The sequence below is a fragment of the Zootermopsis nevadensis genome, unplaced genomic scaffold (genome assembly GCF_977971745.1).
Source record: "Zootermopsis nevadensis isolate Lab colony 2312 unplaced genomic scaffold, Znev_1.0 Znev_ptg000003l, whole genome shotgun sequence".
NCBI lineage: Eukaryota > Metazoa > Arthropoda > Insecta > Blattodea > Termopsidae > Zootermopsis > Zootermopsis nevadensis.
This window is the reverse complement of record NW_028259135.1, coordinates 6,467,272-6,494,453: the sequence shown is the minus strand read 5'-3', so window position 1 is coordinate 6,494,453 and position 27,182 is coordinate 6,467,272. Positions and strand designations below refer to the sequence as shown.

Genomic DNA, 27,182 nt, shown 5'->3' with positions numbered 1-27,182 from the left:
GGCAGCGTCAGGCCGCCAGGACGGCTGAAGCCACAGCATGGAAACAAATCATTCCTGATATAGCAGTTTTTATTGTTCTAATTCTTTCAGTTTACATTTATCAATTGTTCCTCAACTTTAACCTTCCAAATCTTCAGTTATATGCTTGCATTTATTTACTCTCCACCAAGGAAATCTGTGCCATTGGCAGGATTAAACCACAAAATTTGCTAATAAATAACAACTAATAAAACTAACAAATAACAGAAACCATCAACATACATTTCACTTCATATGATTTACATTTTTATCACTAGAACACTTAAGAGAGGAATGGTGCAGAAGAGGAAGAGTATTTCGAAAGATGCGGTGATGATTAGACAGAATTAGGCCTTCAACAGGTATCATCAGCATTTAATTTATTCAGTCTTATAAAGGAACTGCCAAAGAGCTGATGAGTAACAGGCGGAACAGACCTGAGCACGGTCGTCATCTTGTATGTCAAAAGCATTTCTAAGAAACTTTACATCAGACAGCGATACAATATCAAGAATGTTCAGAAAGTGGCAAAGCACATTAACAAGAACTAGACCACGTTGGGTAATCCAGGATACAAAGCAATTAATTAATCTACAGTATTCGTCATGAATGTAGTACATGTGGTATGTGTTATATCAGAGAAAAGCAAAACACTTGGCATACAAAAACACATGAATAACTCAAAAATTATAAGGAAGTGTCTCACATTGCAAGCATCATTTTATGTCACTGATAAATATAGTTGTTTGCTTGGAATATCTTACAGGTGGGTTGAGTGCCCATCCATACATCCATGCGTTATCTCCCACAGACTGTCATCTGCAGTTTCTTAATCCAGGCACTTCCATGTCACAGCTGCTCTACTAGGGAGCCCAAGAAATAGGGTCCATCGTTTTTTCTTTTTCCTGAAGATGAAAGTAGAATCCAGCTTCCAAAATATTGATTTTATTTATATTTTAGACATGTACAAAGTCCAAGAAGAAAATTCTACTGAAATATCATAGTTTAGATACGTTGATAATATATACACTCATTTAGTGGTCGCAATTATGGAAGGAAACAGGGTAATTAGAAGAGTGATGGAATGGAGACCGATGGGAAGAAGGATGAGAGGGAGACCACAGAAACGATGGACAGATGATGTGGAGGAGGATGTGAGGATGATGGGAGTGAGGGGATGGAGAAGAATTGTGAATGATAGGACAGAATGGAAAAAACTCGTCGAACAAGCTAAGACCCACAGAGGGTTATAACGCTACAAGAAGAAGAAGATATAGTGGTCGCAATAGTTTTTGGCAGGTGGAATATACGAGGGGAAGGCTAGGAGCGAGTCACTTGTATGATAGTATAATGTTTCGTCTGCCTCCAGGAAGGACGAGGAGCTTATCGGACTGAACACCCAAACAAAACAAATACACTGACCTTGCCACCTCAGGTACACAGAGTAGGTCCGTCCCCCCGCATCTCCACTGGCCAAAAACTACTGCACCTGGCACACACATGCATTAATATGACATAAGCCTATAGATGACAAGCAATGAGTCATTCACAAAATGTTTCCAATTAAATGTTTTTAATGTCCAAAATGCAAAATCAACAGGTGTTTTTTGTTGCAGCCATATCATTATGCGAAATCATCAATGAAAAAGAGCCCCAGCTGAGGAGGTGGTGTGAAGGGATGGGAAGTGTTAAGACATGAAGAAGGATCTTCAGAGAAAACATGCAAGATGGGGCACTTTTCACTAGAACCATACATGCCTTAAGAGAAAGGTGTGTAAACAATGGAAGAAAACAACATTCAACCACTTGGATAAATTTAGTAAATAGTTGTGCGGTAATTCTACTTCTCGACTGCCATGTGTCCAGTTCCATTTCTGCGTGCAACTTTCTATGCATGGGTGAAATACAGTTTTTATTCAAACTCTGCAGTTTAATATGAGTATAAAACTCAGACTTCAGATCCAAGATCAACTGATGAATGCAATGGCACAAGTCACTAGAGGTAGTTCTGTAAGGGAAGCTGCTAAGAACTTAAATTTATTTTGGAATGGATAAAGCATTAATGACAGGCTAATTATCAAAGTCAAATTCAACAAGAAAGTTTGCCAACAAACAGCGACACCTACCAATTTATCTCCACATTCCAAGTCCCATTCAGCCTCTATATCAGGGGTGGCCAACCCGCGGGCCGAATGTGGCCCGCCTTGAACATTTTTCCGGCCCGCGAGATTCATCACACTTTTACAAAATGTACGCTTAGTATCATTATTATTATATTATCTATGTTTACATGTAAGAATAATAGTAAACACAATAATAATAACTCATTATGTTTCAATTTTTCACTCCAAAAAAATGTCTATAGTGTATCTAAATCTAATATGGGGATATATAATTTTATATGTGGCCCGCGGAGTTATGATGCATTTCCAAAGTGGCCCGAAAGATCATTTGGGTTGGCCACCCCTGCTCTATATCATTCCTGACAAATCATTTGTACTATCTACTTTAACCCAGGAAAATAATGTAAATGAAAAAACAAGATTATCCAGCACATCACCTTTCTAAAGAAATCTTCAAGACACACCTCCATCGCAAGACTGTCCTTTATCTTCCAATGAATCATATGAAGATGATGATGCCAGTAAGGATGAGAACAAATGTTTTACACAGCCTCTTCTTCTTGTTTCTTGGCTCTAAAACCCAGTTGTGGGTTTTCGCCACCTCATTTTTTGGAGGTTTCTTAGTCTTGAAGTGTGCATTTATGAGTAGTGAGTGACCAGCCCACTGACTCTGCACAATTTCTATTCAATCCTGATGTGACTGCCAGAGCCATCTAGCAGTTAATCAGGAGACTTGGGTGAGAAATGGCCACTGAATTTTGCTTACGAAACATCTCGTATCATGCTCATAAGGTTCTTTTACATGCCGTAAATCTACGACATGGAACTGCCGGCTTTACTTCCCCTCCGATAGAAGTTGTGCTACGGATTTATATCACCCTTAAAAATCAATCGATTAAACCCACGAACCTTAGGTCCGGTGGTGAGCACACTAACCACTAGTCCACTGAAGGCAACCTACACAGCCTCTTAGTATACCAAAACCAGACAAGAAAAATAACACAAATTCAAGGAAAGAGCATTAATTATCAAGCTCAAAATTTTGTTTCTCATTTTGGTAATAATAAATGGAAAACAGAGACAAAAGAAGAAGCAAGACGTGGACAAGAAAATGTGAAGGGCACACAACAGAAAACAGCAGGCAGAGAAGCAAAAGCATGTCGAGCAACGTGAGACAGGCTATGTACTAGCTTAGAAAAGAAGAATCAACAACAAGAAAGCCGATAAAGTGTGCACCATCAGAAAATCCCCAATTTTGTCTCCTTGGAATGTTAGGGATTAGACTAAAACGCTACTAATTTCTTAACTCAACATCACATAAAATTCAAATTTGAATCTGTTACTCTTTCATTTTATTTTTTAAAGTGCCTTTCATTTTAATCTTATACCTACAAATATACTTTGTAGAAAATGCATGTTCCTAAATTTTTTCTTGCCGTTCTTTAATAATTCTACAGGTGGGCAACCTTTGGACACTTGGGTCACCAAGACGGCCTGCAAGTACAAATTTCAATTCGGTTTGTGGCTCCCAAACCATGCATTTAAACAGTTTCTGTGCATCCCTTTAATTTCCCTTGCCTGTGTGTCATTTGTGCAAAATTTTAGAATTCTAGTCATAACACACCAGATTATAAAAATTTCCAAATCCTTAAGAAGGCCACCGTTGATGCAAGTATCTTAAGTTTCACACCCTAGTACTGGTAATTTGCTAAGTATTTTTAATTTGGTGGACCTGTGCTCACTGAAGGCTGTTGTTAACAGGGAGGAGTGTCGGGCATATACCAGCTAACCACTGATCACTGCCTTTGCAGAACAGGTGAAGTTATACAAGACTACAGCAGAATGATGAATCTGATATTGGAGTAGACTTTCACCTGTCTATTACACAATTTCTCTCACTGCTAATTCTATATACCAGATGGATGTCTATCCAACAGTAACACAAAACCATAGCTTATATATGAAACAATAAAATAGCTTCCACATTTATGTACCTCATATTAAGGAAATACCCATAATGCGAAATGACAAAATAATAAAATTGCAGCTGTCTACTTAAAAAAAAGAATGTACAATTATTTAATTAAAGTAAGGTGCAGTGAAGTCTTCTAATATATAATCAAGAGTTAAAGAATAATAACTTTTTGTATAAACACATTAATATCTTACTAGATATTGAATTACTCTACAGGATATACAAAACATGTAACCAAACTTTTATAAGAAAGAATACAACATAATTAATTCAGGTACAAAAATTATTCTGTACCTAAAAGAAACTTCTCATATAAAGTAATTGTCTTATACTGTCAGGCCTTGATTCAAGACAGTACAATAACACTTCACTTTCCACGAGCGTTACTCAAACTTTACATGTTTTGACCCCCCTTGACAATAACCACTTGAAATCTCTTGGCACCATCCGTATATGGTGAAGTACATAAATGTTTACAATTGAGCTATCCCACAGTTTTCATGATCTTTCTTAGTACTTTCAAGAAGCCCATAATCATCATTAAAATATCTAACTACATAAGTTGTATCTATTAAATATATACCTATCAAGTACCTAGGCTGCTTCAAAGTTTAAATGTGGGAAAATCGCATCATTCAACAAACAGAAGAAAGGTATGTCACCAAGATCATTATCATCATCCATCCCAGTATAAGACTTAGTTGTCCTGTTAGAGTTATACATGACAAAATCTTTCCAAAACATATTCTACTTCTTCTGGGTTGACATTTTATGATCTTCTTAAGATCACCAAAAACTCATTCTTCCAACATGTTGTTTCTAATTTTATTAATTCCTTTTGTTGTACAAACAATTGTCATTGCTTCTTCATAAATTTTATCTCATGAAATTCTTTTCACCTCTCATCAGTTCTACTTCACTGCTGTATCACTGTTCAACCAGCAACAGCTTTATGAATTTAAATCCGTGTGCTTCTAAGAATAATGATACCCACATTGAGAAAAAGTATCTTGATTGAAAGACTGCAGACTACAGGCCACAAAATTTTTTACACTCAGTCTTTCTTATTTTAGAACATTCATCATCTAAATAGGAATACAAGAACAGAAGGAGTAAGCAGGCCAATTTGGGCTATGGTACAATTAAACATACGCAATTTCTGCCAAGATTGATTCAGTATGAACAGACATACGTGTTCATACACCTATAACAGAAGGTTATACAATACAAAGTATTGGCCTCATGCTTCCAGGGGTATTAGATTGGATATTACAACACTGGCCATCTTCATATATATACCTTTGTACACATGCTTTAAAAATATTTTTAAGAACAGTTGTATCTTGAGTTAAACTATAATGTAAGCAACTTCCAGTATTAATAAACTTAAAACATAAAAAGTTAATATTACTACCAGCACGAAAATTAAAATTTCTTTTCCATCAAACTTTATACTTCTGATAAAATAAAACGGTTGTAAAATGATAAAATCAACAGACTTTGGTCCCGCCAAATAGCTGCCTGATGAACGGCAAGAATAGTAATTTTTGCCAACAGTAGTTATCCGTAGTAGGACTTGAGGTTCTCATGGCGGAGAGTCTGAAGATGGCCATCTTCTTCGTTATTGTGCCATGTAATCTGGTAGATGTAGAAGGTAATCTTCTACCAGACTACATGGCACAACAACCCAGAAGAAGTTTAAGGCGTGACTACTTGCATGTGTGGGTATGCAGTCCCACACAACATGAAGAAATAAAGTGCAACCACTGTTAAGTGTTGCGCTACTATATGTAAAATCTCCACGATCTCAGTGACACAAAACAAAGCCCTTATCAGATATGACAATCCATAATCATTCTGCACTCAACTGTTGGATAAAACCAAGACCATTTCTGCAGTTGAATTACTACAAAACTCATGGACGAAACAGTACCTACTGGAGTCCTCATTGACTCATGATGTGTTTTGTACAGAACGCTTAAAATTAACTAATGGGAGGTATTAATAAATTCATAAAAAGTGTGGCAAACATGATAAAATGGTTTGCATAATCCCATGGCCAACATATGACAGAGAAGTGATTAATAAATAATGGTTTCACTTCTTATGAGTGTGCACCAAGGTGATATATGTGAGCTCATCTACCTCCAGTCACATGGTGAGTGTGAGGTGAGTGCCCTCCTTTTTGTTCACATCGGAATCATCATTCAGAGAAACAAAGAATAACTTCAAATAATGATTCAAACTATAAAATTGGTGATGTAAAAATAAAAATTCTGTGGCGGCAATAAAACTGAAAGACTGTAACAATAAGCAAATTTAATCTATGAGATTATGTTTAAATTTTACAGAGGTTCTAATGATTGATACAGTCAACCTCCAATAGCAGGTAACTATATTGAAAGCTTTCTTTCTTCTGTCTAGCAGAATGAAGCCACTTCCTGCATTCTCTTTGTACAAGAAATAATTTAAGGCTGCACAAAGATGGGAACTGAGTGATAACTTCACTATTCGCTCGGTGCGTTGCAGGTGACAAACTGAGGGCTGAGTGTATTCCCAACAGAAAACTACATCAAACACTCTAGGGTCACAAACTAACACATCTCACTAGGCTTTGTTACTTGCTTAAATAATGTGCATTTTATCTAAAATGTATTCATGTTTCACTAGTTGTCTATAGATCTGCTTTCTATATAATGTAGTATACACATACATAATTTAATTCACAATGTTATGATACAATTCACTTTCTGTAATCCATGGTTTGAGTTAAATAAAAAGGTAGGAAAACAACAACCATTAAAATGCAGTACAGTAATGTATAACTACGATGTTTGGTAAACACCATTTACTTCCATGTGTTGGTGTCAATGTCACATTACAAGACAGAAAAAAGTCTTACATTGACAAAGTGAAGTATTACTGAATACATAAGTAGAAGTGCCTTTAACTTTGTTTCAATTTACTATGACCAAGAAAACCATGACTTAGACTTTGGTGTACATGGAGTGTTAGGAGTTGTCGGTGTGTGTGCCGTTGGTGTTGATGATGTGGACGCAGGTTTGATGGTATCACTTCCAGAATGAACAGCATTCTCATCCTTCAATGCGGTCACGTCAGGGTCACCATTCCCAACCACCTTCGTGTTGGTTTCATGTTGCATCTGTTTTTCGTAAATCCTGACATCTTCCAGTGTCATACCATACCACTCATCTATCCAAGCAAATGCCTGTCTGTGCCCAAGAAGCAAGATTTCTCGGATACTCTGAAATAACAATGTTAAATTTCTTACCTTCTGCAGTCTAGTGGCTCTCCTGGAAGTAACACATCAATGTCCTCCTTTAATGCAGTTTATGGGGTCCATACCATAAAATAATACAAATGAAGGAAGTTGGATCAGTAGTAATAACAGTAAATGATTCCCTGATATTCAAAGAATTTCCTAACAGAAGAACTATACATTCAGCATTACAAACATTAAAGGAGAAGACATATAAAAACATACAAACAACATGAAATAATGGCTGTACACTGCACTCCACAACCGTAAATATGTGCTTTCATTTAAACTAAAGATTGATTCAAAGAAATTTCAAACTACATATTGGAACTTGCCGACTATGGAATGATAAATCATGACACATTTAAAATTATGTTTAAAACTTGAAAAATCAGCACAATATTTTCAAACAACCCAATCCAACTTAACTCAGACTTGGAAACTGTTTCATTATCATGAATGTATTCCACCTGAGTCGCCTCTCAATACAGATACATTGCAAACACTCATGAAACATTCACACTAGTTACTAGAGATGTTATACCCTCTGGATCAGATCTTCAGCCTTGGTCTGAAGGCCCCACACTTCAAATGAGACTTGAACCATCTTATAGGAGCACATGATGGGAGTCACAGCCTCTCTCCACCCCTCAACCAAGGGACCCCTCCCTGTCTTCTTAGACTGGAAGTACCTCACATCCTACAAGCAGAGTGATATGCCACTAGAATTCCCCAATGTTTAATAATTAATAAAATTACCTGACAGCTGGGTTTTATTCCAGAATTTATATCCACATTCATCAACAGCCAAAAACAAACCCAGAACATCTTAAATGTATCAACTGTGGTATACTGGGGTGTGACACCATGCAGGTGGTTATGAAGATTCCAGAGGAACATACTGCCTATTTCTTCACTGTTGGAGTCAAAAATGGGATGAGTAATTTATACAGGATGTACAGAGACGTTCCTGTGAGCTCCTGTAGCTCAGTCAGTATAGTAACTGGCTACAGGTTGGGCAATTGGGATTCGATCCCTGACAGAGGCAGAGGATATTCTTCTAGCCTTTGCATCCATGTTAAATATAAACGTTTTTTGAGAATGGGCTACTGACATTATGGGACATTTTTGGGGGTATCTACTATCTAGGTATAAAAATTATATGATTTCTCAGAGGCGTACAGACTCCATCCTCAGAGAAGAGAACAAGATACCTACCCCATGGGACCAGTTATATCTAGCTATACCTTACCACTACGCTTCATGGCAAACAGTACCCTTATCTAAAAGGTCCTACACAGTACATATTCTTCGCTTCTACCCAAGATGCAGCCAAAACCAGCTTCTGAATCACTGTGTGTATTTTTTATTTTAACAATGGAAAATGTCCAAGGTACAGATAAATAGTTGAGAAAACGGGACACTTCATGCTCTCCAACTTTATGTTTAAATTTCTGGTGGTAGCCTCCTATCCAATGGGTACCGGTGTAATTTCCCGAGGGAAAGCACGGCCAGGGCGTGATGCTGACCACTCACCCCCAACTAGTGCTGAGGTCAAGGAGTGGGAGCTATACTTCCACTCGCCCCAAATGACCTACATGACGTGTATCAGGACAGCTTTACTTTACTTTAGTAATGAACTCAGAAAATGTGTTTTACAAATAAATTTTGCATACTTTGAAAGCTGCTGTATGAATCATATAAAATTTGTACGAGTCAATCTGCTTCATTTTTAACATTGTAACACTATTCAAGATTTTTAATTTTCAGCAGCAACTTTCCCACATACAGATGAAAGTCTTACAAAATTCATGTCTCTGAATGGGCACAGGAATTAAAATAAATTTTAAGCAAGCAGCCAAAGAATTATAAACACCACGCAGACAACAAAGAATGATATGTCTAAATTTCATGCCTATACTCATCTTAAACAGAGTTATTTACATTTTCATGGGTTAAAAAATATCACAATCACACTATACCTACAAATGAAATTATAATTAGATGTTTGACACAACATTCAGAATCCCTACCTCCTCTTCCTTGTAGTGTTTTGGATTCACTTCATCGTACGCAATGTCAACAAATTCTATGAGTCTTTCATTTAGGGAGACAGGATCCAGATTAAGACACTGAAAAAGACAACATAATTTCAGAGACCAACACAATAAGAAAAAATTCAAATTGAACTAAACAAACTGTGTGTCTATCAGTCTGTCAACATGATTCAACTCAAGAACCACTGAATGGATTTGGATGAAATTTGGTATGGATTTCATGCCACCAAAGATGACTCTAAGATCACACTTTGAAATCACCTGCACACAGTAATACCAGCTTGGCAAAATTGTGAGGTGAAATGCAGACCCGCCTGTGGAGGTTAGATCAAAAACAGTCTAATGTCATTGAAGGAGGTGAGAAGAAAATTATTCTGGCTGACATTGGTCTAAGAACAGCCTAAGGTACAACAATGAACCAGGATCAGACTGGTGCAAGAATAATATATATGATGTAGCATGAAGAACATCTTTGGAATTTTGGTGTACTCCAAAGAGAGCAACTTAGCATTCTTGTTTTGGATACAAGACAGAAGTGGAGCAAATTGTAATCCAATTTATTAATTTACAAACTATTATTTTTGTAGTCATGGGATCAAAATCCACTGAAGCAGATTTTTTTATTCAATGCAGACACTACACTACTTTATATTATACAAAAAGATGTGATTTTTAAAAATCTATTACCCTACAACAAAGAATGGCTCCACTATACGTGGCACTAGTGTCAATTCTTCCTCACAAGTTTCTTTGGCCACCATATGATATTTCTGATTGTAAGAAATTAAGAAGTACAATTTTAGGGTAGACCACAAAGGCACAATGTCCACAACAAACTTCATCCAAATCCATCTAGCAGTTTATGAGTGGAATCATACAGACAGACATGATCAACCCTACATGCATTAATTTCATGCACATCGTGCAAAGAATACATAACATTTTTTCTATAAAAATGAAGGCTACATACAAGACTTAACCGAAACTGTATAACTTACATTTTCTGTGCTTCCATTGTTATTTTCATATTTTGTCTTTATCGATATGCTGAACTTGGGTATAAACGAGCACTGTAACAAATGTCAAATTTACGCAAGACTCAGACTGATTTCATTCAACGCAGAAGACAGTAATTTATTATCCAGTCTTATTCATAACAGGTATACTTACGGTGTATTCTGTTTCAACCCACGAACGGAATGAACATGAAACAAAGGAGCAGAAAACTGTATATCCACTTTCTGCACATTTAAAACAGAAACACAATTCAATAATAAGAAGAGCGGGCCCTCGATATCCATCAGCTACCAAACCTGTCACTTATTATTTCTGGTTTTCATAACTTAACACCATTATTTATGCATAAATCATTCATGTTTGTATCTGGTATTTGAAAACAAATTAAAATTATTGCTGATTTTGAAGCTGGCAGACAAGTACTCAGTATTGAATGATAAACAAAAACATGAAGGTGTTGCAAAACTGGCGGTGCCTGGCAGAATTAAATGTTTGAGAACCAGAGAAAATGTCTGATAACACGAATTTCACCTTAATACAGCAGAAGGCCAAAAGGACTTTTGACAATACTGATGTTGAAAAATCAGTTTATTGCTCAAGTTTCTAATGACTTCCCTGGAAAGAATTACACTCATGACAAGCAAGTGCATTGCTCTGTATCCATTATTACATTATTCATCACACTTTTTGAGGAACCAATCAACAACAGATATCAAAGGCCCATTGCACTTACCAACTGGATGAATAACCATGTAACATGGCCATTGCATTGTAAGTTCCTTTATTAAACTGCCTAAAAGCACCACAATATTCAGATCCAAGAGAGTAAATTAACAGGATATGAGAGAAGCCAAACCAAGTGTTCATAAGTCTATCAGGTACCATTACAATGATTAAACAAAACAAAAAAAAATTGGACCAGGCCTGTAGAGTGCTTCAGGAGAAACACAAGATACATACAAAGCCACTTTCAACAATCTCATGAAAATAAGTTATGCTGAAATAAACCACTGCAAAAGTCAGAATGTAAGGGTGTGAACTGGACTGAATTAACAACAAACCAATGGCCATTTTCTGCTACACAATGGTGGACCTTTGGATTCCATAATAATATGGACTATCTTGACGAGCTCAATGGCCATCTGCTGCTCTCAGGAGAACCCGTACCACTGACTTAAGTTATTTCAAGAGGGACAGTAACATTCCCGCTGTGTAATCAATGCCATTTCCACCTCAGTTCATCGCTCTTAGACCAAATATTTTGTTTCCAGGTTCCAGGCTTTATTTAAGGATAAGTTTCACAACTATTTAAACAGCAGCATAGTTCTGTATTCAAACTAATGTGTGTGGTCTGTCCTCTAAATCCCTCATCCAGGAAGACAGAAAGCGCACATGGTACTTGAGTTTCTCACGAAAATATCGTCAATAAAAATCTCAGTTTCAATTCCATGGAAAATATTTCTACAGGAGCTTTATGGACTTTAAATGCTACATGAAGTTGGCAGACAGTAAACAAAAGTATCGAAAAGGTACTGAGGCCGCAGAAATCAATTTCAACTCAAAATTCAGACCCTGTTCCTATCACACAGAACCATGCAAATGTTAAGTGATATACATTTGGCAATCACCAGCATTTGCTTTTAATACTATATTGTAACGGAACAGTAATTGAATAAAATTTACTTTATCCTTAATTTTATCACCACATTGCTCTGGTGGAAAATTCAGAGAAACTCACAAGTTTCTTTATACCAATGCTATAACCCAAAAAGTTGATAAGTTATTCAGAATTGCCATGAAAATCTCAAAATAATATATTTTTTATCTCTTTGAGAAAGGTAGGATACAGATGACCACACGTTTCATTTGTTTGAAAAATAAACTAAAGAAAGTACTGGAACTAACATAAAAACTAGTTTAGTTCCTGTTCAACTCAACAGCAGTTAAGCAGTTCATGGTTCAGTTCAAGTTCCTTCAACAACAAACACCTATCAGTGTGTGTGTGTCTAGAATACTGCCGCCTAGTGTCATACCTACGCACCTGTGATAGTGAATGGGTAATAGTTCCATGCCTTTTCTGTCACATAAAATAGTTTCGGTATGAATGACTGGATCCAGTATGGAAGTCGACTGAAAAAACACAATGTTCAATTGAGGTACAAACATTCACATGTGCAATATTACTGTATTGTCCCTCTGCATGTGAACAGTGATTAGCAGCCAGTTCAAAATGCAAGCGCAAACTTTCATAAAACAAAGAATTACAAACAAGTGAAGCTGTTACAATTCTAAACTGTTACCTGTGAACTTTTGTTCAGATGTTGCTTTTCAGTTACTCAACAGAGGGCAAGCAAGCTTATACAAAGATTCTTCACATACCATGCTATTGAGGCATTACACAACTTACAACGATAGAAACCTAAGTTACAGGCATTTAAAAAAAGATATTTCTAATATTTGCCATAGTGAATCTAAAAATTAGTTTCAGACACATCCCATCATCTCTTTATCATTTAACAGAACTCATTGCTATTTGCCATACACTAAAAATAGCCTCACCCCTCACCACTTTTATTAATACATTACATTTCACATAATTCTCTCATTCTGGAATTACATTTGCACCAGTTATAGAAGAATAAATCTGCTAGAACATTGGTAGTACAAAATTAATGGGTTGGTACACACACATTCAAATTTTATTTATGGGGTGATCTGAAAAACAAAGTCTAGTGAAGAAAACCCTGGGCAGAAGAGGACTTAAAGCAAAACTAAAAGATAAACTTTGTAAGTTAATCAGGAAAAACTTATTCAAGTGAATTTCAACCTATTTAAATGACAGAAAGAGTGTGTGCATGTATAGGGACAGCATTTTCAGAACCTCTAATAACACAGGTAAGTTGATTTTAATGTTTTTATGGAGCGATACCTGAATCATATCAGAAAAATCTTGCAGTGCTTGGTGGTGAGTCATGCATTTCCTGCAGGAAGCTGAGAAGCGACACTTGTGTATAACTCTGCCACCAGCCATGCTGTATTAATAAAACACAGCCAAAATAATTGTAAAAATTGCTCAAAAAGTCTTAAATGTTTGAATTAGACACTTTGGATTATTAAACAATCACAATATCTTTAGAAGTGTGTTAAACTTTAAATAAAGCCCATGAATGTTGTATACCAATTCCCATTTATCATTTCGAACATGGGATGTAAATCAATTTATGGTATTACCATTTATTACTCTGTTCTGTTTTCTTCAAATGTAATTGGCAACATGTGTAATATTATTAACACTATTAGCTGAGCATCATGATCAGGTAGTCCATTCACCACTCACTTTATTGAATAATGATCCTACAAAAACATTATCAAGCATTTTCAATTCTTCTTGGGAAGGTAAAAGTTGATATGAGATTAAATTATGTTAGAAGGGAAATTAGACATTGTTCGTGGTAATCTTTGATAAGAAAATCCATATTTATGTCACCACAGATGATAAATCAGCTCTGGATTAAAAATATAACTTATAATGCAGTCTTACTATGGAAGAACTGCTAAAAAATCTGTGGGTGCTCTATATATGGCTGAAACAAGTATGTTGGAAAATTCCAGTTGTACAGCACAGCATTCTATATCTTGTTCCATGGAGATGTATTATCCGTCTGATTAGGTTCTCTTTAAACAGAAACTCACTACAAAAGCACAACTGTTAAGCAGTTTTGTTTGATAAGACTTCGAATGGTTTGATGTTACACTAACAGGTTGTTGTTACTATATTCTAAGTTCAGAATTGCATCTACGCAATGTCTATAACTGACACATCTGAGAAACACAATACCTAGATAGATGAATCCTTTTCTCCGTGTACTGACCCTTCCCGTGTTCTGGATCCTCACAAGCAACGTTCTCGACCACTTCTACACCCTCCCCTGAATCTGTCTGCTCATGGCTGTGACGTGCTATCATATACAGCTGACCAACTTGGTACTGTAGTAAATGATATTGAACATTATTAGTCAATCAAAACATTTTCATTCAATTGGCTGACTTCGTTGAATACCTTAGTATCACGAACTTTACCTCTTCGACAGTCAAAGGCATACATATCCGATATTCCTTTGTGAGAACCATAACTTTCGTATAATACTGGAATAAAGCTCTTAAATACAAACTGTTGTTCAATTACACATGTCAATATTTATGAATCAGACACTATCAAGACATTCAAATTTGTTTCCCTCAACAAGCAGAAAGCATTACATGACTAAAATGTATGGTAACCACGCAGTTGCGTTCCATTAATAGAACACATTGACATTCGGAGTTAACCTTAGACCATGTTTTTATAAAATCTGTGATCAAGGCTTTACACATGGATTATCAGAGCATACACGCTCACATATACATAACACGCAAAAGAACACACCTCCACTTCTAGTAATAGTCTTAGTATTTCAGTATCTTACCCTCAGGGGGTTAAAAAATGGGGAAGTGGCGTTCTCGAGGCACCCCGAGCTACACATTGTCCAAGGGTATAGCCTGTCCACGCGAGCCCACGAGACATTAATTCAAAGGACTGGTCCCCAAAGTTGAGGGTTAGCGATAGGCTGATAACTTATTCCTGTGGCAGAACCAATTTTAGGAAACCGAAAAAAAAGAGCGGAAGCCAATACCCCGATCTGGGTTGTGGTGCACTTGATGATGATGATAATTTCAGTATTTTGTGTTCTTGAAGCGTTTGTATAAAAATAATTATCCCCGATTATTCAGTGTGAGCAACTGTAATTATTTTCAACTGTTAATAATAAAACGGCTTTGGTCTTTAATTCTAGAGGAAAATAATGATAATTCTTAAGATGTTCTTCTTGGTTTGGACACGGTGTAGCCTCGTCCGTAAATATGGGAGAACAAATTATCTTCATCCTCAGGACTGAACAACATCTTCAGGTGATTGAGAATAAAGTGTTGAGGACGATATTTTGGTCTAGGAGAAAAGACGATATGGTATCTAATGTTCTTGTTCTTAATTATGTGTTGCAAGCTAATTAATTTTGTCTTACAAATTCACTCTGTTCTGTTCTTGAAATGTCTACTAGCTTCTCGTCGTACGTTGTTCAGATTATTTACATTTATTTTGGCTCGGATCCTGTAACCGATGCAGTTTGGGTTGCTTCCTTTGATACAATCGTTTCGTCGAATAATGACTTTTGCTATTTCAATTCTTAATAATCTAGATACCTCTTGGTTGAAATTTTTGATTCTCACCCAAGCTCTATTGACACCCACTTGTCGTAGGATCACAGATGTATTTGAATCTATTCGATATATCGCTGCTCAATTCTTACCTTTTAAACATCCGGTTTGTGAAAGGTAAGGGCATTATTTTCTGGATTGTAAGAATTGTAAGTCGTTTATTTAGTTTAAGTTCGAAGGAATACCCTACATATAAGGTATTTTCTTTATTTCAGTCAAGTTGCTGTAATAATTGTAGCTCTAATATTCGACACAGATGACTCAAATTGCATGTACCATATCCACGTGTGTGTTGGGATTATACTATAATAGGATCATTCATTCAAATGCATATATACAATGTGTACGAACTTATTTTAATATATTTAACGAACATATAGCCCAGAATAATATTGGCGTTTAAATATTTTCGTTTTGAATATTCTGTGTGTTAGATACATGTTTTCACGAACAGTGTATATAACCACAACTTCGTTTCTTTATTAGTAGTGTGAATATCCATTAAACATACCCTTCGGGCCACGTAGGTGAAGCATAATGAATTCTCAGGCTACCAGCCGTGCCAGGTGGTTTAATGGCTGGTAGCTCGAGAAGAATTGCAGTTATTTAGTCTTGTGAAAGTTATTACATTCATTTATAGTCTGTGAGGTACAGTTCCATGCATTTTCCTGTTCTGTTATGTAACAATAAAATTTCTGTTTTGTAGGTATTTGACTTGATCTAAGATGGCTATTCGTCCAGTATACAGACCAAGAATTGTCAAGAAGAGAACCAAACATTTTATCCGCCACCAGAGTGACCGTTACAAGAAACTGAAGCAGTCATGGAGAAAACCCAAAGGCATTGACAACAGAGTTCGTAGGCGCTTCAAGGGTCAGTACCTCATGCCTACAATTGGTTACGGAAGCAACAAGAAGACAAAACACATGCTTCCTACTGGCTTCCGGAAGGTTCTGGTGCATAATGTGAAAGAACTGGAAGTATTGATGATGCAGAATCGCAAATTCTGTGCCGAAATTGCCCATGCAGTGTCATCAAAGAAACGAAAGTCTATTGTTGAACGAGCAATGCAGCTTTCAATTCGTGTTACAAATGCTAATGCTCGCCTGCGTAGTGAGGAAAATGAATAAATGTCACAAGGTTCTCTGTAAATGATGTAATAAAAGCTGTTTTGGGAACTGTTCTTGATATTCTAATAGTACCATTTTACTCCGCAAAGCACAAGCTGTATTTGAATTGTTCAGTTATTTGAACAACAGAAACAGCTTTTTACTTATGTTTGATCTTAGAATAACATCACAACAAAAACAGAAAATATCATATTTCTATTGAATCACTGATAAATGGGCTCTCTGATCATGATGTACAACTTATAATTACAAAATATGTAGAATCAATCTCCAATTATCATTATTACAGGAAACAAGTCAGACTTAAATGAAGACAATAGTAAAGAATTTTAACACGTCTTAAGTAATGGAAACTGGGACTCAGTATTTAACAGCCAAGATTAGATTCTAAATTCAACATATTCTTAAATACCTTCTTAAAAGAAAATTGTCCATCTAGGAACAACCAAGTAATGAAAATTTACTACTGGGGACATTGTAAGACACTTACTTAAGTCAATAAAGACACTAAACGTATTCCTTACAATAACCAGGTATTTGAGTCGAATAACAAAAAAGAAGTCTGGAAAATAGTGAGAAGGGAAATGGAAGTACAAATTTCATTAAACTTTGTACAACCAACAGAAGTTTCTTGGCTTACAAATTGACAGTAAATTAAATTGGAAATCACATATTCAGTACATTATGCCTGAACTACGCTAAGCTTGCCTTGCTATGAGGACTCTTCAGTCATGAAAACATAAACTTTAAAAGTCAACTTTGTTTACTTCCGTTTCATGTTGTATGGAATTATTTTCTGGGGATACAGATAGCAAAATGTATTTTACATCCAAAAGAAAATCAATAGAATAATGGTAGACACTAAAGCGAGAGTCTCGTGTAGGGATTTCTTTAAGAAATGTAATATTCTTCCACTAACCAGCGAATTTTTGCTCATTATTGTCATTTGTAGTGGACAACAGTAAAGTTTCAAAGAAACTTTGATATCGACAATATAAGTACAAGACACATATAACCTTCACATGCTAAAACTGAGTTCAGTAAATACTGAAAAGGAATTTACTGTACTGGAATGTAGCTATGCAATAATCAATTCCCCCACTATAAAAAGACAATCATAATAAACCAGCACTAAAAGAGTATCTCACTCCTACTCCATGAACAATTTACATATATCAATAGATGAATTCATCCCCCTGATGTCAGAAGCTGCATGACCTCTGAAACATCAGTGGACGTCTACCAGACTACACGACAACAACCCAGACGACAGCAATCTTCAGATTCAGCTGTGAAAACCTCAAATCCTACAACACCTTATGAGCCCATCCACATCTGTCTGTCATGTCTTTCCTTTGAAGTCACTTGACCAGGAAAACTATAATGTAATAGCAGGAACTGGTTCTTAAGACCATATTTGTGCAACATTTGGAACATGTCATTGTTGGAACTCTCGCACAACATTAACCCACATGATGTGGCATTAAGAACACCTTTGGAATGTTAATGTACTCCAAACAGTACACCCTTCCAGCCTAGTTATAAATGTGTAAATATATCTGCAGTTGAAAATATCACAATGATGTGTTTGGATTGTGCTACTGTGACTAACCAAATTGAACGGCAGTCAGCATGTAGGCTGGATTACAACTGACTCAACACCTGTATCTGAACAGTTTATAGACAGATTCATTCTCAAGCACCAAAATGTGTTTCTGCACCAAACAAATCTAAAAGCGAAGAGTTCAGAGTCTGGAATTGGCAACAGTGCCTTATAAAATATAACTGAGAATATGCTTATGCTATCAAGTTTTGTTGTCTTGGCTGAAGGCCTTGATGTGTTCACACTACGGAATGTTGCTGCTGGTAGGACGAGGCTCCCATCAAGCAAATTATCCTTTATGAAAAGAACATTGGTTGGATGGATATCTGGGGTTTAAATCAGAAAGGTTTGGATTGCATTAATTGAAGGCCTCTGTGACTGCCCCTTTTAAGGCATTTTTCTTGTGACTGAGAGAAATCACAGAAAACTGTATTCACGGTAGCTTAATAGTGTTAGGCACAAATCATTGTGTTGACTTGGCTGCCTTATTGGGGGCAGCCCCAATGACTTGCTGAGCATGTCATCATCCATGGTTAAGTATGGGTGGTTTCAGAAAGCTCTTGGTAGGCACAAATGCCTTCAAATTTCCCTAATTCTTGTGAAATTGCATATAACAAACACACCAAGGTGCATCAGACACAATAAAAAGAAATATGTTTTTGAGCAAGACATATTCTTGGTTTCTCTCTACAGTTCCCATAACTGTCCAGTACTAAATGGCTGCAACTCAAGTGGAGCTGATTATCTGAACTCACTCCACGTGGCCCAGGAATGTACGCGGTATGATATCCTGCAGCACCTTTTCTCTAAAAATAAAGGTTTGATGAGTATGTCACCTTGCTGGACGTTGAGGAAATGACACTTTTATGCTTTTTAGATGAAAAAAATACATTTCAGGGGATTACTCTGCCTTCATTTTAAGATTGAAAGGAAACGTTTATAGTCCGTAAAACACATAGATAATCACTAAGTAATCATTAGAACCACGTTTACTTAATGTTGATGGTAGGTATAACTATGGATATTTGGTGTGAGAAACCATCATTGGTGGCTTTCAACTCACGGTAAAAGCCCTGTCCACACCTGCTGAAAACATTTATCTAAGTTTTAAATTGTGCATAGACATTCAAATCATACAGTCAAGTCCATAGTCAAACGTGTTTCCAATCTAGTAGTAGAATCACTATCAATCTACTAAAATTGTAATGTCACCCACATGCCAAGTTCTTTGCTGATACCAGTACATACCTACATGTATGATTTGGCGACTAAGTATAATGAATTCTCGAGCTACCAGCTGTGTAAGGTGGTTTAATGGAGAAAACATCGCCGTTTCAAGAACCATCTTCATCCTTGTCATACTGAGTACCCAGAGGATGAGAACGAAGATGGTTCTCGAAACGGTGTTTTCTCAATTAAACCACCTGACGCGGCTGGTTGCCTGAGAAGAATTCATTATACATACCTATACGTTCACACAGTATCACAACCAAGAAGACTGCCATCAACATCTTCTACACCTTGAGAACCTGAAATATCACAATTTAATATTTATATAAATTCTGTTTTGATTATATTGCTGAGAGTTGCTAAAAACAATTCATCAGAACTGAGGATTCAAACTATGACCCTGTGAACAGGAGTCTGGTGCATCTGTTAACTGAAGAGAGCCCAAATCTGAACAAGTTACTGATTAAAACAAGAAATTACATGGTTTTCAGGGCTTAGAATCAAAAGAACTATACAGGAAACACAACAGAAATGGCTGATTAAAAGGTAAATTACTCATACATGGAAAAATAACTATGAGACAGTACAAAGACATGTTAGAGTATACTGAGAGTAAAATGGTAACAGATACCACAAAAATTTAAACTAATGTATTAGCAATATTATTTGGATTTATAATCCACAATACATAAACCAATCACAAAGGTAATTAAGAATCAGACACCAAGTCTTTTACAGATTACAAACAATATATTTATTGGATAATACAGCTATTATCACCCAACACTCCAATATTAACAAGGTTTGCACTACACAAACATCCTTCTGACTCGTTATTCATGATTCTGTTTCAGCTGCTGTCGTCAGATGTTCTGCAAACAAAACAGAATAAAATTAGCAGTGAAAGGCAACCATGACAGACTGCAGCACATAATCAGAAGTGAGAAGAAAAACACTATGAACCTTGAAGATGGCTGTACTTTGACATGTTGTGCCATGTAGTCTGGCAGAAGTTGCCAAATTGAGATTATTACAGCCTCCATTATCAGGGCAACCAGACTATGACACAATATCCCAGAAGACAGCCATTTTCATACTCACTGCCACGAGAACCTGAAATCTCAACTATAATGCTTGACTGAATATTGGTAAAACTGGTTCAACATATTGGTTTTATCTTTGATTTTCCTTGCCATACAAAATATGAGTAATTATGAAGAATAACTACTGCACCATTGTCATATTGACAGTACAGATTCCACATATTTATTTATCTACTCAATATTCCATTTGGAGTAACATAAACTGCAGAAGTATTTTATCTATTACACTCACGTCACACTACAACATACTACAGAATTTCCCTTTTGCCCATAGCAAATCAAATCACCAATGGAATCTCAAGAAAATATCTCATAGTCTCTTCCTGTCTCTACTGACATGCTATTAAGATCAATAGTATTTACACTGCACAAACTCATGAGAAGATTCTTGCATTTATGTACTGTTAACTGATTAATTAATTAGTATTTTAAAAATAATGGGGAGCAGAGAATTAGGCAATACATCAAAGTAGTACTTTAAATTAATTAAACAGCAAATTACAGTTTATTATGAAATCAGTCTTATAATATTGTATTTCAGTTTCATAAACCATCACGTCAGTGAGGTACGAATATCAGTCACCAACTTTTCATATGAGAATCTCATTACTGGCCAAAAAAGTATATCCACTGGTGAGATGCCAATCCATTGCACCGAGATTAAAAAATGTTACCCAAGGATCAATGACAATAAGCGAATTAGTAGTTAGAGTGTCACTGTATGTGGTAGTGCAATTTGGCATATACCATTCTTTTTAGCTGAGAAAGCTGTGTTTCCGCATGATACGAAGGTTGAACCCAAGTCAGACCTTAAATACTCAAAATAAGCACACTCATAGAGAAAAACAGACCGTTAACCCTTTCACTGATATGCAGCAAACAGCTCTGCAGCTCGGTGTTTCATGTGTTACGTAAAAAACTACTCCATGTCATATCACATCATAGCTGGTGCAAAAATTTCATTTATCTGAAAAAATTTACTGCCTCCCCACTAAATTAAATATAACAAATTAGTCTCTTACATATAAATAAGTTTCAAAGGTAAAAAGAAAATATATTTGGGTGTGCAAGTTAAAATATTTTAAGCATGTGAAATGCTAAGAACTAAGAGTTAAACAGAAATTACATGGCTTTATGATGTAGGTGTACTTCTCCAGTTAAAGTAAAAGGGTTAACTAATTTCAATTATGTACAAAGTGAAGCTTTTGCGGCAACTGAAGTTGATGAAAGACTCTCGGGCAGAAGATATGGTTTATTCACCATTCAGCCTCCTGACGCGGCTTGTAACCCAAGAGTATTTCAACTTTAATTTCAATTAGTACAGCACCCCAGAAAAAAAAATATAACACGTGGGATCAATAGAAATTTTTATTCTGCACTGTAGTTCTGATATGATGCGGTCCAGAGCCTATAATGCAATACGGTGTTCCAGTGTAGCCGTTTTGAAAGTGACAAGCCAGTGGCCAAATTCTGGTTTCCAAACCAAATTCATAATGCAGCAAGGCGTGTACTGAACCTGACTGGTCAAACACATTCACTTCCAGATTCAGATGCCAAATTACATACCAAAAGATTCTGAATATTCCTGTCAAGACTCCTTAGGTCATGCAATGTACTGTTAGAAGTCAATGCTTGTTAGTACAAAACAAAAATCCACCCTTTGCTTATTAGTATTGCTCCAAAACATTTTCACTCAATATAAAAAAAGCCACAAACTTACAACTTTACAATAGGCTCCAACAGAATTACTTGGAACCTGTAAAATGAATACTGGCAATCAGTTAAATTCTGTCTCACAATTAGGGTACAACAATTATAAGGGCAGTTTCAGAATCTGCTGTATATTTGTGATGTAGCCTCTTTCCAGTACAGTCATATTCATATATTAAAAGTAGTTTTAATCATTACAAGCACATAGTGCCCTATAAGGCAAATATCATAATTACGTTAATATGAACAGAAACTAATATTGAATGGCCACAATGTTAGATAAATACATACTGAAACGCTTGAAGTTATATAATATAAACATTGCACAAAAGAACCGTACGCCAATTTTAGGCTGTTTTGGAACACAGTTTGTTAGATTTGCATAGACTTCAGTTAGGATGCAAAAACGATATAATAAATTAGTACACTTCTTGAAGATGGCTTGTCTTCTGAGTTGTAGCACCATGCAGTCTGGCAGAAGTTTACCTACATTTTGCAGAGCTCCTTTCTGCCTCCATCATCAGGGCAATGAATAAAGAGGAACATGGAGAGTGGAAATAACATTTGGTTGACAGTCTGACCAGGTGGGACAAACTCAGTGCACTATCCCTTTACAGTCAAAGAAACAAATCAACAATGTCTTTAATTTTGATTTTGACATCAGTGCTTTCCCGGAGCAGGGTAAGCCTGGAAATTTCCATTCCATGCTCTGCCACTTTGTCTCAAAGTCACACTGAAAAACTCAATTTTCATCCCCAATGATGACTGTGTCCATAGACTTGCTTCAAAATTTCAAAGATTTTGGTTGGTTTTTTTCCATGTTCAAACAAAAATTTCATGTTAACCTTTGTCTAAAACATTTATCACCCATTTTCATGATGAGCTCTCAAACACTACTTCAGCTGAAGTACCACAGATTTGTTACTGTGTACAGGCAATGCATAATGAAAGAAAATATTTCCTTTTTATATTATGGTACAGACGTAGCTCCTACAGAACATTATCAATGTTACTGAAAGCATTGCATGAAATTCACCATGTTCAATTATTATGAACAAAGAAATTATAATTATGGGAGACAACTGAAGTCTAAATGCCCAAAGATGTACACTCATAATTATGTTTGAAGGGGTCAAATTTTATCGACCACAGAATTCGAAACCAAAGGAACTTACTCTGTGCTTTGCCATCCTTCCATGGTGTGAACCTAATATTAGAATCTTCCCTTCTTGCAGCTTCGGTCCTGAATTCAGGTTTCAAGGCACGCCTCAGCAATTTGGCAGCAATGTTGGAATAATTTACATAACTAAAAATAGCATAAAACATGATAAATTAAGTTTGCTGTCTTCTGGGTTGTTACACCACTATGAAAACCTCAAATCCTACATGACAAAATAAACTGATCTTGACAAAAAGTATATATATTAAAAATTCAAACGTCTAAGGAAATGTGTACTGACAAAGTGTAACCAAATACATGAACTCAACTATATGGTGTCACTACCTTGCCTTGATTTTCACTATCCACATGAGGGAACGAAGGTTCTGCGTTACACTTTTATTAGCAATGACAAAAATGATTGGCAACTACTTAATAGTTTTATGGACTTCAAGCTAGTTCAAGTACGAATACAATATTTTTATTCCTGGCTGATACATCTTTCTGCTAAATGGAATTATTCTCTCATACTCTGGAAATGCATTTGTTACATCCACCAAAAATCCATTAGAGAAAACTGTAACACTTTAATCAATCCTTCAAGAGCCATCTGAGAATGTTTGAAATACCACCTCCACGCACCACAGTTTCATAAAATAGCACTTATACATGGGGTTATAAACAACGGGAAAATATTTTGTTATTAAAATAGTGATATTTACTTACAATAAGGTCACTGTTAATTACAAAAGGAGGATTCAGTTCTGGGAAGTCTTTTATTATTGTTATTTTTAATGGAATATGCAAGAGCCATATCTACAACAACAGTAAATGTTAAGCCTAAACTATTATAAACATTTATTATACAGTACATCACTGTTATACTTCTTAACTATTCCAAGACCATAGAATAGAACAAAATAGAATTTATTTACATTCCACAGATCCTTCATAGGCCCAAGCCAAGGATGAAGAACATGTCGCAACACAAATACAATACTTGTTTATAATAAAGACACAAATTACATAGTTATGACAGTAATTTACAGTCAACTACAGTAAAACAGCAAAAATAATTACATAAGAAAGCAAACCCACTACTGCTTACATGTAGAACAAATAACTGAGAATTTTTAGTGGAGGTAAATTCTTCTATGGAGTAGAAAGAGTGATATAAGAGATTCTCTTTTAGTGTTGGATTAAACATCTTTGTATCATGATTCAGACTTTTTGTAGTGGCAGAAAATATTATTGAATAGCTTAATTCCAGTACAGTAAACTTTTTATATTTAGAGGTTTGAGTTTGGCATATGAAGGTTATATATAATTTTAAAGTTTATGTCTTCATGAGTGATGTGAGTCCTCATAACAAAGCAAGCTGATCGTAGTTTAGGCGTACTTACCCTTATCTAGATTAAAACGACTTTTATTGGTTGTACAAAGTTTCATGAAATTTGTTTTGTCAGATTTAATGCAATTGTATTCAATTTAAATAATTTATTCAAGCTAGCAAAGACATCATTTATGCTAATTTGGAAATACTCACTTTCTGGATGTGAAATAATAATATTAGTATCATCTGCAAAAAGTATGGGATTAGACTGAGAGTAGATGGTTGTTGGTAAATCATTGATATATCTGAGGCAAAGCTGAGGACAAAGTATTAATCACCGAGGAACTCCACATTTTGTAATGCCCCAATTCAAGTTGGTGCTATTATTTGAATCTGGTGATTCTATTTATACATGTTGCCTTCTGTCATAAAGACACTTTTAAAACCACCGACCAGCTATTTAGCATTCCATGAAAATGTAGTTTCGAACAATTTTTTATTCATGACTTACAAACTCAAATGTTTTAGAAAGATCACAAGATATTCCACTAACATGCATTTTGTCATTAACAGCACTTAAAATTTCATCCACAAAATTGAAAAGGACTTATCAGTTGAGGGACTTTTCTAAATTGTTACTCTTACACATGACTTTCTCTCATATTTTAAAGAAAGCTGTTAGTAATGAAAATGGTATGTCATCAGATATGCATAATTTTTCAGCTTTTTTATGTAGAGGTTTGACTTTTTAATATTTAAGTTGTTCTGGAAAAACCCTATTGCAATTGATCGACTACAAAGATAACTTAAAGGAACGCTAATGTAGTCTGCATAGCTTTTGTGTAAAGTTGTTGGTATTTCATCATAACCACATGAATTTTTTGATTTGAGAGAATTTTTTACACTTTTAATTTCATTTACTGTTGTTGGAAAGATTTTAGGGATAGCTTGAGTAAGGCACTTTGTTTGTGGTTGTAGTGTCACTTCAGTCTTTCTATAATTGTTAAGAAATACTTCAGTGATTTTCTAACAATTACGGATTTTTTATTGCATTATTATTTATCTTTATTAATGGGGGTCACTTGTTTTGATTCCTTTAGTAATCCACTCATTATTTTCACAAACCTCTTCTCTGTTTTGGTCGGAAACTTGCTTAAAAATTGTTTATGGCGATATTTAAAAATGTGTTGAATTCTGAATCTAAACCACAGCTCTTTAATACAGAATACCAATTTTAATTACTTAGATGTGTTATAAATTATTTAACAGCGTCATCATTTATAAGTCTGATTAGTTTCCTGTAATTATGATAACTGGAGACTCATTCAATATTTCTTAGAACTGTAAGTTGTGCATCATAATCAGACAGCCCATTTATCACTGGTTCAACAGAAATATGATATAGTATTGAAACAATCCATTACATCATCAAACACAATTATACTACGATAGTGTATCATGGAAATACATTACTAAAACTACAACTTACGTTAAACCTGCCTGACGCCAAGAACTCATTTTGTTTATATACTTTCCACAATGCTTAACAAATTCGACCTATGTATGTGGCCTTAGCAGACGAAACTGGAAAGGCTACAGGAAGTCAGAAAACGGAAGTATGGTCAGTCAATTTACCTTTAATTATTTATCTGTTATTTATATATAAAAGTTCCTTAACTTTTAACATTAAATTGTATATTAATGAGAATGTTACTAAATTATGAATTCTATGTGAAGATAAAAATAATTGCTGGAGATCCTAATCAGAATCAAATACGAGTCGACAAGTATCAAATATGCGTTTGTCACAGATGGGCAAAATTACTAATCTGCGTTCACGGAATAGATAACAAACCAACTGATATGAAACACGAGTGTAATTCATGGTGAACGTACTTCCTGCCCATTTAAGCTGCCACCTGTGAAAAGTGTACAAGACAGCGCTGGTGTGTGGTCACCAGTAGCCCAGTCGTTAAGAAGGTTAACTACTCTTCAACCTTCAATTATGTCCCCTCCTCCCATTTCTTGATAAAAAAAAAAAGTTGAATAAGTTACTCCGTATTTAAGGTAATAATGAGAGTTTAAAATTTACTGTTTCCACAAACATGAGATTTCCTTTCATATAATTTATATAACACACAGACTGCAACACCTTAAGGAGCAATAACTAATAGCAGAATAACTCAAACAA

At 35.6% G+C, this 27,182-nt stretch overlaps 3 protein-coding genes across 7 annotated transcripts; 1 reads left to right on the top strand and 2 right to left on the bottom strand.

Annotated features, from left to right (window-relative positions):
* Nucleotides 1–51: 51 nt before the first annotated feature.
* Nucleotides 52–14,769, bottom strand: rdgBbeta (cytoplasmic phosphatidylinositol transfer protein 1). Its single transcript, XM_022059027.2, has 8 exons — nt 14,551–14,769; nt 14,309–14,457; nt 12,512–12,600; nt 10,624–10,694; nt 10,452–10,523; nt 9,430–9,528; nt 7,941–8,096; nt 52–7,381 (listed from the first exon to the last, which is right to left on the bottom strand). The coding sequence occupies exons 1-8, from the start codon at nt 14,599–14,601 to the stop codon at nt 7,082–7,084; spliced, it is 987 nt and encodes a 328-aa protein (XP_021914719.1). The 5' UTR covers nt 14,602–14,769; the 3' UTR covers nt 52–7,081.
* Nucleotides 14,770–15,693: 924 nt separating this feature from the next.
* RpL32 (Ribosomal protein L32) lies at nt 15,694–16,906 on the top strand. Of its 4 annotated transcripts, none has more exons than XM_022059022.2 (2): nt 15,694–15,840; nt 16,430–16,906. In XM_022059022.2, exon 2 carries the CDS (start codon nt 16,449–16,451, stop codon nt 16,851–16,853), a length of 405 nt encoding a protein of 134 aa, XP_021914714.1. In that variant the 5' UTR covers nt 15,694–15,840; nt 16,430–16,448; the 3' UTR covers nt 16,854–16,906. The 4 variants fall into 4 exon arrangements, with proteins under 4 accessions (XP_021914714.1, XP_021914715.1, XP_021914716.1 ...); XM_022059023.2 differs by having other exon boundaries at nt 15,808–15,920; XM_022059024.2 differs by lacking the exon at nt 15,694–15,840 and adding an exon at nt 15,848–15,872.
* Nucleotides 16,907–20,321: 3,415 nt separating this feature from the next.
* Nucleotides 20,322–26,640, bottom strand: LOC110827399 (protein stunted-like). 2 transcript variants are annotated; one of them, XM_087341397.1, is made up of 4 exons: nt 26,481–26,640; nt 23,675–23,805; nt 22,510–22,545; nt 20,322–20,558 (listed from the first exon to the last, which is right to left on the bottom strand). In XM_087341397.1, exons 1-3 carry the CDS (start codon nt 26,507–26,509, stop codon nt 22,535–22,537), a joined length of 171 nt encoding a protein of 56 aa, XP_087197523.1. In that variant the 5' UTR covers nt 26,510–26,640; the 3' UTR covers nt 20,322–20,558; nt 22,510–22,534. The 2 variants fall into 2 exon arrangements, with proteins under 2 accessions (XP_087197523.1, XP_087197513.1); XM_087341387.1 differs by lacking the exon at nt 22,510–22,545.
* Nucleotides 26,641–27,182: the final 542 nt, after the last annotated feature.

Coding starts and splice junctions, on each gene's coding strand:
- rdgBbeta (XM_022059027.2), bottom strand. CDS start 14,601: ATGGTTCTCACAAAGGAATATCGGATATGTATGCCTTTGACTGTCGAA. Junction 14,458..14,550: donor TGCCTTTGACTGTCGAAGAG/GTAAAGTTCGTG, acceptor CATTTACTACAG/TACCAAGTTGGTCAGCTGTA. Junction 9,529..10,451: donor ACAATGGAAGCACAGAAAAT/GTAAGTTATACA, acceptor TGTCTTTTTCAG/TGTCTTAATCTGGATCCTGT.
- RpL32 (XM_022059022.2), top strand. CDS start 16,449: ATGGCTATTCGTCCAGTATACAGACCAAGAATTGTCAAGAAGAGAACC.
- LOC110827399 (XM_087341387.1), bottom strand. CDS start 26,509: ATGAGTTCTTGGCGTCAGGCAGGTTTAAC. Junction 23,806..26,480: donor TGGCGTCAGGCAGGTTTAAC/GTAAGTTGTAGT, acceptor TGCTATTTTTAG/TTATGTAAATTATTCCAACA. Junction 20,559..23,674: donor GAAGGATGGCAAAGCACAGA/GTAAGTTCCTTT, acceptor TTTTGTTTGCAG/AACATCTGACGACAGCAGCT.